At 49.4% G+C, this 12,826-nt stretch overlaps 1 protein-coding gene across 1 annotated transcript in view; it reads left to right on the forward strand.

The window, feature by feature from the left end:
* Window positions 1-12,826, forward strand: part of TTC38 (tetratricopeptide repeat domain 38) — a 693,598-nt gene that overhangs the window by 119,042 nt on the left and 561,730 nt on the right. Inside the window, exon 3 of the mRNA XM_086952761.1 lies at window positions 11,395-11,476. Coding sequence (XP_086808887.1) covers window positions 11,395-11,476 — 82 coding nt within the window. The remainder of the gene's footprint in view (window positions 1-11,394; window positions 11,477-12,826) is intronic.

A 12,826-nucleotide genomic window follows, 5' to 3' on the forward strand; every position in this document is an offset into this window, starting at 1 on the left:
TGGGGGAGTGGATCAAGAGGGGAGCCAGAAGACACCCCACTTGCTAATGCGCAGAACTCATCGAACGGGGGGGAGAGTAAAACTCTCCAGCTGCCGGTGAGCTGCCTGTTCTTCCAACTCAGCTAAAGTGGGGGCCATAAGTGTGGCAGGGTATGCTCAGACGTGAGTCCCTTGCTCACTTTGCCACTGGATTCAAGCAAGCCGGGCTGAAAACTGCTGGAATGCCAGAAACCGGTCTCGGAAGCTTGTTTCCGGTCCAGGGAAGACATGGCTTGGCAGTTCGGGCTAGACTGTTCCCATGAGGCACAGGGTCAGATTGATTTGCATATAGCCATGTCTGAACTGGGGTGGCAGAGTGGGCTAAAGAACAGTGATGGATTAAACCCAGATCTTTTGACTGGGTGTGAGTGTTTGATTGATTCAGATGCTACGTCCATCACCACCCCCTTTTGTACCATATATTGTTAAGGGCATACGCGACCAGGTCTTTATATCAGCGCAAACGCGCTCCCAAATCGGCGCCAAGTTGCGCTCCCAAGATATGGCTGGCACATCTGACAGGATGACACCTATGTATCTGAGACCTCCCACCGCCACCTGAAACACCGATGCCGACGTGCCCGCATACCCCCGAGCTCCTACGACCCACAACATGGACTTACGGGGATTCATATACAGCCTGGTTGTTTCCCCGAATATATGCATGATCTCCTGGATTCTTGGTCCCAATCTATCCAAAGCGGTTAGGAAAAAGAGAACATCAACCGCATACAATGCGATCCTATCGGAGAGACCCAGAGCCCACTCGAGCCCCCTTAGCTGCGCATCGATGCGCACCCAGGCCGCCAATGGCTCCATGGTTAGGGCGAATAAATATGGCGACAGGGGGCTCCTCTGTCTAGTGCCTCGTCTGATAGGGAAGCTGGACAAGGCCACTCCCGCTACAAGCAGTGTAAAGAGGCGTTAGATACGACAGAAAACGTGGGCCGAAGTTAAGTCGACATAGAAGGGCAAACGGGTAAACCCAACTCAGGAAGTCGAAAGCCCTGTCCATATCCGCCAGCAGGAGTGTAGCCGGCTCCCCCGTTCGCCGAACCACCGCCAGTGCCACATGTGCCCGCCTCTTGTTGTGCTTCTTCGCCTTCTGGGGCATGAACCCGGCCTGGCCCGGGTGTTCCAAGGCCGATCTGTGAGGCTATCGCTTTGGCCAAGACTTTGGCCTCCAGATTAAGAAGGGAAATGGGACGGTAAGAGGCGTGCTGCTCCGGGGGCCGACCAGGCTTGTCGAACACCACCACCTCCACATGTCTCCAGTCCGGGGGAAGCCGGCTGGCTTCCCTGGCCTCCTCCAACGCCGCCCTGTAATAGGAGGCTAACTGTACGTTATACCGGCGAAAGATCTCACTGGGGAACCCGTTGGGTCCGGGCGCCTTCCCGGAGTTAAGCTCTTCCAAGGCCCTACTCAGCTCCTCGTCCGAAAGGGGTAGCTCCAATTGTTGGTGCGTCTCATGCTCATGGGACCCCGCTTTGGGCGGGAGATTTTTCGACCGTAGCCTCCAGCAGGCATTCCCGAGCGGCATAGAGGTCCACGTTCTAGACGGCAAAGCTCTCTGCCATGAGCTTAGGGTCCATCAACGGTACCCCACCCTCATCCAGCACCCCGGAAGGGCCTGGGGATGTAAGGCACCCTGGCAGAGCCGAGGAAGCATCTTACTCGACTTGTCGCACCATTGACAGATTCTACTACGCAATGCCAGCCATACCTGTCGGGCCTCGTCCATTAGTTGCAAGACGTAGGACTGTTGTGCCAGAAGTAATTGTCGCACGGTCAGCACCTCAGCCCCCTCCCTGCACTGATGCTCCAGCGCATCCACCTCCGCCTCAGCCCGAACCAATTCCTCGCAGCGCTTCTTACGGGCATCCACACAACATGCTATGTCCACCCCATATAGCGTGGGCTTCAGCGCCTCCCACAGTGTCACGGCGCTGGAGACCGACCCCACATTGGGGGTGAGGTCGTTTGCGACAGCCTCCCTCATGTGCCTCTTGTATTCACCATTCTACAAGTTCCATACAGATAGGCGCCATCTAAAGGGCTGCCGCCCCCTGCCCATCTGCAGCTCAACGGCCACCGGAAAATGATCTGACAACCCCCGGGGGAGGATCGCAGCGGAGACCACATTTGCAACCGTCGCCTGCGGAACGAATACACAGTCGATCCTAGAGAATGACTTATGGACCGCCGAGAGGTAGGTAAACTCTTCCTGTCCCCGTGAGTGTGGCACCAGGTGTTCACCCAATCAAGGCATGTAACCAAAGATTGTAGTTTTGTGGGCTGAGCGCCACCCCGGCCCCCACCAGGGCTGCTCCTGTCCCTACCCATATCCTGCACATCATTCCAGTCTCCACCCACCACAGAGGCCACGTCCGGCATGTCAACCTATAAGGTAAGTAACCACTCTACCAAGGACCACTGTAACGGGGGGCGGGGGGGACGGGACATATACACATCCCAACACTATTGGATCCAACCCAATCGTGCCTCGGAGAGAAAGGTACCGCCCCTGTGTATCCAGCCATTGGTGCTCATGTACGTATGGGACCCTGCGGTGTATTAAAACCGCTACTCCCCTGTATCCCTGTGTGAATCCAACATGAAAGACCTGCTGAAAGCAAAGACACATGACCTTGGAGCCCATCAGATGAGTCTCTTGTAAGAAAAAGATGTCAGCTCTGGCCCTCTTAGCCTGGCGCAGGACAGCCCCACGCTTAATTTTGTCCAGGACCCCACGCACATTCCAGCTGACAATGCGGAGGGTACCCGGAGAGACCTGCCCAACTACAGTCCCACTAGCCATCCAGCAGCATATAGTGACAGAGCACGGAAAAAGGGCCTGATGATGTGTGTGTGTGTCTCAATGTACCCAGTGAAATGGCGCAGCTCATACCCCCAATCAAACCCCCTCCCCATAACAAACCCCCCACCCCATACCTCAAAAATGCTGAAGTACCTGTTGCGGCTGGGTTAGCTCCAAGCCCCCTACGGGGAGACACGGGCCACCCCAGCCAATGGATCCCTAACTTACAGCCCATGTCATCCAGGCCCACCCCTACAAGTGCTAGAAATGTGGGGATTCAGCCCCCATAAGGGCTCCCTCCCTCCATACATCTTAAATCAAGCATGCTCACAATCCAATTTAGAGGAACATCCTGACACCACCCACCCCACAGCGGTCAAGGGTCCAGTGTCCAAGGCTGGGAAGCCGGATCTCCCTGGGAGTAGACACTACAGGACAGGGAGCGCCTCTGGGACAGATCTTCTTTGCCCCCTCTGGCCCTGTGAACTTTTCGACGGCACCTCACTCGGTGAAGAATCAGAATGCAGACCAGCGGCGTATGCACCCTCACCCGCACTTTTTCATCTGTCTACTTGAACACCTCCTCCGGGATGTCGACGAAATGGGTGCGATATTGGTACACCACCAGCAGGCGAGCCGGGAACAATAAGGCGTACTGGAGTTTAAGGTCCCTTTGTGTCGCTTTTGCTGCCATAAACGACTGGCGTTTAATCGCGTATAATCCGGGAACACCAGGATACGATGGTTATCGTAGAGCAAAGGTTCTTTGGCACGGGCCTGTTTCAGGACAGCATCGCGGTCTAGATAGTTCTAGAAACGCGCCATCACAGGTCGTGAACGAGCACCCACCGGCGGTTTCTGGGCAAGCTCTCTATGGGCCCGCTCCACGACGAAGCAGTGGGACAGGACGTCCAGGGGAGCCAGCCTTCCAGCCATTGTGTGAGGAAAAGCTTCATATTCCCAGTCTCACAACCCTCCGGGAATCCGACAAAGCACAGGTTGTTCCGCCAGGCCCGTCCTTCAGCATATTCATCCTGGAGCGCCAAGCCCTTCTGGGCGTTTTCCATGCTCGCCACGTTCTGCTTGAGGACTGTAACGTCGTCTTCCAACCCTGATATGCGGGTCTCCGCCTCCGTGATGTGGTCCACTGCATTTCGTAGGTCCTGAAGTATTAGCATAACATCCGAGCCCATGCACCAATTTTGGCATCCAGCATGTCTCTTGATTGGGTGATTGCCGCCATCAGAGCCGCATTGTCTGGTATGACCTTCTGGGCGCTCTCCGCGGCTCCCCCCGTTGCTTCCGTGCCTGTAAACTTGTCGATGGGCCCATGTTTTGCAGCTCCAACCCCGCCCTTATCTCTCGTTATGGTGGTTCTCAACGGGCTCCTTGAGGGCCCAAGCCTATCTAGGCTAGGCACCAACCCAAGTACCCCCTCAGCACAGGCAGGAGCACAGCAAGTTGGTCCGGCTCACAATCCGACCTCGATGGACGGAAGGCACACCCGATCCGGGACCCGCAATCCCCCAGTACAGGCCTTAGTCGGCGAGTGTCCCCCGCCAACAGCATAGATCTGGGCAACCTGCCCGCGGATGTCACAAAGCATCCAGGGCCCCACACTGACCGGTCGACTGCCGGTGTCAGTCCCTCTGGGATGGAAATGTCGGCACAGAGCTCCACTACCCCCCTGGCGCGACCCTGTACGTCCGCTGATCACGGGCCCTGTCTCCACTGTCAGATCAGGGGACCTCCACCAATTCAGGCCCACCAGCTAGCGACCGTGCCCGGGGTCCACACAGCGGATAAGGTCCACAAAAATCCGACGTCTTCATCCTGCGGCTGCGCTGCCTCTCCCATCACTGGCCCGTCGCGAGGCACCACTTCGGCCACGCACCAGGCCAACCTCCACCCAAGGCGGGAGCACCGCAGGGCCTGCACAACGCCTGCGGGACAAGGAAAGACCAGTAAGTGCGTTCAAGGCTTCCTGAGCACCCCCACATAGCGCAGGCCCAATGGGGGGGGGGCTCCAACGCTCTCTGGAGTCGCTACCGCTCCGAAATGGCAGAATACCCGGGAGGAGGGGCAATCCCGCGCCCGGGGTCCCAGAAATAGGCCTCTCTCCTAGGTGGGTGCGGGGGTTGCAGCCAAGCCTCCCCGCGGGCCTGGGCGCCCCCTCCTCCAAACTCCTCACCAGAGTTTGCTGCCCCGACCCCGGGGCCGATCCGCGAAAACCGCCGCCACCACTGGGCAATCGAGACCACGTGCCGCCGCCACAGGCTCCCATGGGCGGCCACACAGCTCGCGCCACTCCCAGGGCTCGCCAAACTCCACGCCCCGGCTCCACTGCCAGACTCCAGGCCGTGCCTCGTGGACGCGTCGGCCTCAGCTCTCAGCCTCTCTAGACACCGCGGTCGCTCACCGGATTGCCCCCGCAGGTTAGTGGCGCCAAGATGCCCCCTCCAGGACTGCTCATGGGTCCGAGGGAGCCAGGAAAGTGGTAGGATTAATGTCGGGCCGGACAGAGCTGACTAGCACACGTCCGCCATAATGGTCTGCCAAAGCCACGCCCCCCTGCTATTTGTTTTTAACTGCTCACCTTTTAATTATGTTGCCGCCTGTTTCAGCAGCGATCTCTGCTGTTTCCGGGAGGAGGCAGGGGAGGTGGAACGCCGACGTCAGCAGCCAGCTGACTGCCAGGCTTCATATTCCATGCCCGCACTCCATGCAGCGGACGCGCAGTAGTGAGTTCTACCGGCGCTAGCTTCAGACTTTTTAAATCTTTTAGGTGAACTGCTGCAATTTGTTTTTAACTGCTCACCTTTTAATTCTGTTACCGCCTGCTCCCCGGTCCACCATGGGTTGGCCCGCTTGTTGTGGAGGGAGCAGCGGTTTTTGCTGTTTCCTGGAGGAGGCGGGGGAGGTTGAGCGCCAATGTCAGCAGCCAGTTGACTGCCAAGCTTCATATTCCATGCCCCTCAATCCGTGCAGCAGACGCGCACAGCGGGCGCGCCGGTGGGGCGCCAAAGTCAAGCCCGTCTACGCCTTTCCGCGCCCGCCCGGGGCCACAACTCCTGTCCCATTTGATAAAGACATTAGGAAATATTCTTCTAGATTTTTACTGGGTCTGCAGAGGAGACCGAAAACTGACTGCATCGCCCTTAAACCAGGCAGCCCTATCTTTCCCTGTCCCAGCTGCAACTTTACCTGTACCTCTTTACAAAATAGGATACAGTCATCTAATAATGTTGGTAGCATGAACTTTATTAAACCTTTATCAACGGGGGGAAGACTAATTGTAGCTCACCTTACAGAGTTTACATTTCATAATTTAAATTGCAGATCCCTAACAAAGCACAAAGAAGATATCTTTGACCTTCTACATAACACAATCACAACCAGACGCAATATTCCTCACGGTAACCTGGCTACACAAAAGTTCGGGTCTGACATTGCAGTGGCCCTGCCGTCCAATTATTCACTTGTCAGGAAAGACAGAGCAGACAAACACGGAGGTGATATCACAATAATCTTTCAAAAAGAATATTTGTCTAAATGGAAAGTCGTAGAACTTGAAGGCTGTGAAGCTGGGTTTTTCAGGCTCCTCCTTACTCCTCAGTTCACGCTCACAGGCCTTCTAGTGTACCGCCCTCCTGGCCCTGTGGGGCGTTGGGCAACTAGCTTTCCAGAATTCATTACGTGGAGAAGTGTGGCTCAGGGGTTAGAGGCGGCAGACCCGGAAGCTGAGATCGGCCCTGGACCAGGGTTCAATTCCCCGCCTCGACGGGGCTTGGGCTCAATAATTCCACGGACTCGATAATTCTCGCTCCGGTGCCTACTCGACTCACGGGTTCACACTCTGCGACTCTGGGCAATAGCTTGCTTAATCTCCACAACGGCCCCTCGCGGCGGGATGCCTGGCTTTCACCTTGTGGATACCCTGCCGGGGTCATCTCACAGGGGAATACCAGGACGGGTTCCCTAAGCAAGCGCTTAGATGCCTGCGATGTGGGTAATTTGCGCTATATAAATACATGTACATTTACATTTACATTTACATTACCCCCTACCTGCTTAATGCTGCAAATTTCACTATTGTCTGTGATCTTAATGTACATTTTAATAACTCTTCATGTAAGATTGGCTCTACTTTTATTGCCGATTTAGAAACCATGAACATGTTTCTTTGCAATTCAGGTCCTACCCATAGAGCGGGCCATCTGCTTGACCCTGTTTTCTCAAATTTACCGAATGTCCTGTGCCAAACAGCTCTTCAATTAACCTGGTCGGATAATTTTTTGGTAAGGTTCAAGGTATCATTCGACCCCGACCCAACAACTCCTTTAACCCTTTATTCAAACATAAGTGTAGAAACTGGAAGAAGCTGAATATCGACTCTCTTAACCATCAGCTCGCGACTAATATGCCGGCTATCCCTTCCATTGAAATATCAGATGCCAACACCATCCAGACTTGGATTGTGGAATCGGTGAATGCTTGCCTCCCTTCATCCCTTAAGAAACTAAATAATCACTGCCCTCCTGCCCCTTGGTTCACTGAAAAACTAAAGGTTGAAAAAACTAGGTGTACATTTCTGGAAAGATATTGGAGAAAGGATTACGCTTCAGAATCCAAGCATAACTATAAACTTGCCAAGAGAAACTACAACTCCTTATGTAAAATCGCCTGTGCCGAATATGTAAATAGTACCATTCTATCAGCACAGAATAATGCAAAAGTACTGTTTAAATTAGTTGGCGAGCTCTCGGGAACATCCTGTCACCCGATGCCCCCGGTACTTGATGAAGCACATTGTGAAATCGTGGCAACATTTTTTATTTAGAAGATTGAAAAGATCTATCCGGAACTTGAGATGATAACCACCAAAGCGGAGCAGCAAACTAACACTGTTCCTCACAGTCTAGACCGTAACAAGTCAGAGGAGACCCCTGTTTCCGTATCTTCTCATAAAATCACTATCTGGCAACCTCTTGACCCTCTGTCTTTCAATGGTATTTTAAATAGTCTCAAATCGGGCTCACCCAAGGACCCACTTCCAGTCCATATTCTTCACAAAATAAAACCCACTACATTGCAACCCATTATGGAGTTACTTAATGCTTCTTTGAAAGATGCCATTCTTCCTGCAGAGTGGAAACACGCAATGGTTCTTCCCCTACTGAAGAAACCTGACCCTGCAGAACCGTTCAACTTCCGACCGATTTCTCCCTGTTTTTTTCAAAGATATTGGAAAACACGTGAATCAACAGCTCGTACAGTTTGTGGAAACTAATAAACTCCTGCCGGGTACTCCACAGAGACTACTCTGCTGGGAGTTACAGAAACACTTTGCCAGCTTCTGGATAAAGGGGAAACGGCTGCACCTATTTTATTAGACTTAAGTGCCAACTTAGATACGGTGTCTCACCACTCTCTCTTTTATTTTATTTTATTTATTTTGTGTCTTTTGTAAAGCGCTCAGCTACCCCAACGGGGTGTCCCGGTGCTTATTGACTGGAGGCCTGAGGTAAAAACCAAGGAAAAGCGGATTAAAGGGAGAAAAGAAAAGTTTTCAGAGAGCGACAGAATTCTAGTTCGGTCTTGCTCAAGCATAAATTAAGAGGCAGTTTGTTCCAGCGCTGGGCGGCGGCAAGTTCAAATGTTCTTCCTCCAGAGCGAGATTTTTTAAATCTTGGGGTGACCAAGAGGCTTTTAGAGTTGGAGCGAAGTGAGCGAGAATTACAATAAGGTCAGAGAACTAATCTAAGATGAGCAGATCCGTTACCCTGGGTAGAGCGATAGGCAAGTGTCATAGCCTTAAACTCAATGTGTTTGCTTATGGGTAACCAATGCCGTTCACGGAGGTAAGGAGATGTATGCTGTCTACGCGAGAAGCCCCCAATCAAGCGGGCTGCAGCGTTCTGAACCGTTTGGAGTTTATGACAAAGGCCAGTAGCTAAACCCAAGTATAGGCCGTTCGCATAGTCCAAATGAGAGATAATCAGCGCGTGGACTATTGTTTTTCGATGGTCACATGGGAGATAATTAATGAGTTTTTTAAGGGTTTTAATCTTTGAGAAACAGGCAGCTGAGACCGATTGAATTTGTAAGTTCAATGACAGCTGTTGGTCCCAGCGTACTCCAAGATTCCTGACTGACTCTTTAGGAGAGGGTGCTTGGCTCAGATCTACTGGCCACCAGATATTGGGATCAGGAAGGGAAGGCTGATTGAAGAAAAGCACTTCTGTTTTAGTTGCGTTTAATCTCAAAGAATTAAGATCCATCCAATGAGCGATATTTCTGATGCAAGATTTAAGGGGGTCAAAGGTAAGAGTGGATGAATTGTCAAAAGTAAAAAGCAATTGAATATCATCGGCATAAGAGGTGGTTTTAATGCCGGAATTAGAGATCATGTCCGCAAGCGGGGAAAAGTAAACATTAAAAAGTAGGGGGCTTGGAGAAGAGCCCTGGGGAACACCCCATTTCAGTGGCTTGGGAGTGGAAGTGAAAGGGGGAGTATGAACCAGTTGTGAACGGTTTGACAGGAAAGAGCTAATCCATTTAAGGACATTGCCCTGGATTCCTACGGCTTTCAATCGATCCAGTAAGATTGGGTGGGGGACGGTGTCGAATGCTGCTGATAAATTCCGCAGCACCAACACCTCGGTCCAGAGCCCATCGAACGGAGTCTGCCATCTCTATGAGGGCAGACTCAGTACTATATCCTTTACGGAAGCCGTGTTGGGAATCATGAATAAGACCATAGGTCTCAATGAAATTTGTAATTTGCTGATGGACTTTTAAAAGTACTTCAATCGCTGGGAATTGCTGGCTCAGTCTTGGACTGGATCAAAGACTTCCTTACTGCAAGACCTTTCCAGGTCTTCTCCTCCTTGGCTAATTCTAAGACCTATGAATCCCTTATGGGTTACCGCAGGGCTCGATTCTAAGCCCTGTGTTCAACCTTTGTCAGCTCGCTAGCCACCGTTGCGGAAGAATCTGGATTGTCTATCATTTCATATGCTGATGACACCCAGCTTCTTTTTTCCCTATCTTCCAAGGATACTTCTACAGTTTCTTCCTTATAGACAGGGCTGCTTAAAATAGCCAGTTGGATGCATACCAACTGGCTAAAATTAAACGGTGGAAAAACTGAGGTCCTGATTATGGGGAAAGGTAAAGATTTTTGGGGCACACGTCATTGGCCTCAGGAAATGAGCTCACTTCCCCAGCCAGTCCAAACTGCTCACAACTTGGGTATAGTGATCGATGATAAACTTTCCATGAAGCAGCAAGTAATCAAAACTGCTTCTATCTGCTTCACCCTTCTGAGGTTGCTCTGTAAGATATTATGGATGTTGTCTGGACCTACCCAAAGAACTGTAATTCAAGCACTGATAACGTCAAGATTGGACTATGGCAACTTCTTATATCTAGGAGCCAACAAGGGGGTGACACGCAGATTACAGGTTGTTCAGAACTCTGCGGCTAGGATACTTTGTCATGTACCCAAAACATCTCCCATTTCAGGTACTCTTTGGGACCTCCACTGGCTAAGACAGAGCCGGACTAAATTTAAGGCCTTATGCTACATGCATAAAATTAAACTAGGTACAGCTCCCCGTTATTTGTGTTCTCTTGTCCAGACATATCGCCTGACACGTCTGCTTAGATCCTCTTCCCAAGCCAAATTCTCAGTCCCAAGATTTAAACTTGCACACATGGGGGGACGATCCCTTTCTTACCTGGCCCCCGTGTTGTGGAACTCACTTCCATTTTTACTTCGGCATGAAACTAATCACAAAAGTTTCCGCAAAAACCTTAAGACCTGGCTATTTAACCAGTAAATCTGGTCTTTCTGTTGCGTTGGTATTTGGCGCCGGGAAACCTCTGGGTAGCTGTGCACCCTACAAATTTAATTTAATAATAATAATAATGCATCATGCAGTGGGTCTATGAGGTGTCATGTTTTGGTATTGGCTTATGGCACTTTGCTGATGTTTTTATGTTTCCTTTGCATTGATCGGGCCCTCATTTTGAGTGGCCTCTTGATACTGAGAGTGCTATTAGTGGCCGAAAGGTGCCAAAATATTCAGGTTGAACTCTGGGAAGAAATCAGGAATTTCACTTGTACAGAACAACTCTACAACTAACGTGGGGGCTCTATGCTCCTTGGTTGCTTGGTTGCAGAACAGAGCTAGCTTGACTCTTCCAAAAGGTTTAAATCTAGCATCTGCTCTGGAAATCCATGGGATTGAAGGGGTGGAATCTCTAATTTTCATCATCCCTTTAGTTTTCTTTGCTAGAGAATCTGTTTCTTACCATGTGACCCCTGGCTGCCTTCCTTCATCTCACTGTAATATTTCACAAGGTCCAGTCTGAATTTGTCTCTTTTTCCCAGCTATAAAAATTCTTGTTGATTTTCTAAATTGAGTAAACTTTTTTTATCATACATTATAAAACAGTTGTAAGACATGATCAAAATATCATCTGACTTCAGTAGTAGGTATTTCAAGTCTCTTGTGTTTCTCAATTACAGTATGTAACATGGACCAATGATCAAACAGTTGGAGGCATAGAGGGGTGTCTTTCAAAGATGCAAGAAGCAGATCCAGCATTTGGTAAGTGGTGAAACCTTTTACTCTTTTGCTAGATTTTGCTTGATGAAAGTATGCACAGATAGGTGTGATGGCAAGTGCTGCAGCTATCCATCCAAAGGTGGACAACATGCTCATGATGTGTCTGGCAACAACCAATGGACTGGAAAACACCTCACTAAGGATACACCTAGAAAGAGTTGAGAAAAGTTTGGAAATCATGAACTTTAAGCAAGCAATTTAAAGTAAGACAATCCTAACAGAAAAAATATATATATATATCTATATATATATATATATATATTCCCTGAAAAAAAACATAGGTTTCAGGTGCATTATAGTTAGTTGGGCATTTCACTCGTACAAAACCATAGAAATTCCCCCGTTATAGTTAGTTCAGCTAACTATAACTCGCACGCCCGCAATGCACTGCTGATGACGTCACATATTACATCACTCATGACATGGTCAGTGACATCACTAATGACATCACTCATGACATCTCAAATTACATCACTGATGACATCACTAATGACCTCATCCAGGGAATGTGTTTTTCTGAAAATTAAATATCTTTTATATATGTGTATCTCAAGGTCGATCGAAGAATAAATGGGTATATAAGTGTCTAAATAGATGATTTTCTTTTAGTAAAAATTGATTGTATAACTGACTGATTAAGTATATCTTAGTGAATACATTGGTTAGTGAGTAATGTTTAAATATTTAAATATCTGTATCAGTCTCTCACTTTGTGCATAAGTGGCTGCATGGATTGGTGAGTAGCTACATGAGTGTCTATATGGGTTATTAGTTGGTTTTTGAGTATCCGTATGAGTGTGTGTGTGTGTCTGTATGGTTCAGGGGGGTGTATTTCTTAGTGCATAGATGCATGAATTAGTGACTCACTGTATGTGTTGAAAACAGTATGTGTGCAGGACTGTATGGGTGGATGAGTGTGTGTATGAGTGTGTTAGAGAGTGAATGACTGTCTCAATAGTGTCTTTATGAGTAACTACATATGTTTTAAACTAGTATATGTGAGTATTGGTGTATATAAGTGAGTATATGTGAGGGTGAGAGATTGGAAGAGTTCCTGTATAAAGAAGTATGTGTTTCTATAAGTGATTGTTTAAGAGAGTAAGTATGTGTAAGTTTCTGTAGAAGTAAGTGTGGTGGTGTGTGTATAACTGTATAAGCAAGTAAATTGATGTTTGATACTTTGCATGTGTGACTATGTGTGTGAGTAACTATATGAATGAGTGTCGGTGTGTGACAGGATGTATAGGTGTATGAGTACATATGATGAGTGAGTACATGTACGAGTGTAAAGGACTGTTGGTGAATGAGTGGATGTGTGTGTAGACCACCTCT

Source organism: Lissotriton vulgaris, chromosome 1_2 (genome assembly GCF_964263255.1).
Source record: "Lissotriton vulgaris chromosome 1_2, aLisVul1.2, whole genome shotgun sequence".
Lineage (NCBI taxonomy): Eukaryota > Metazoa > Chordata > Amphibia > Caudata > Salamandridae > Lissotriton > Lissotriton vulgaris.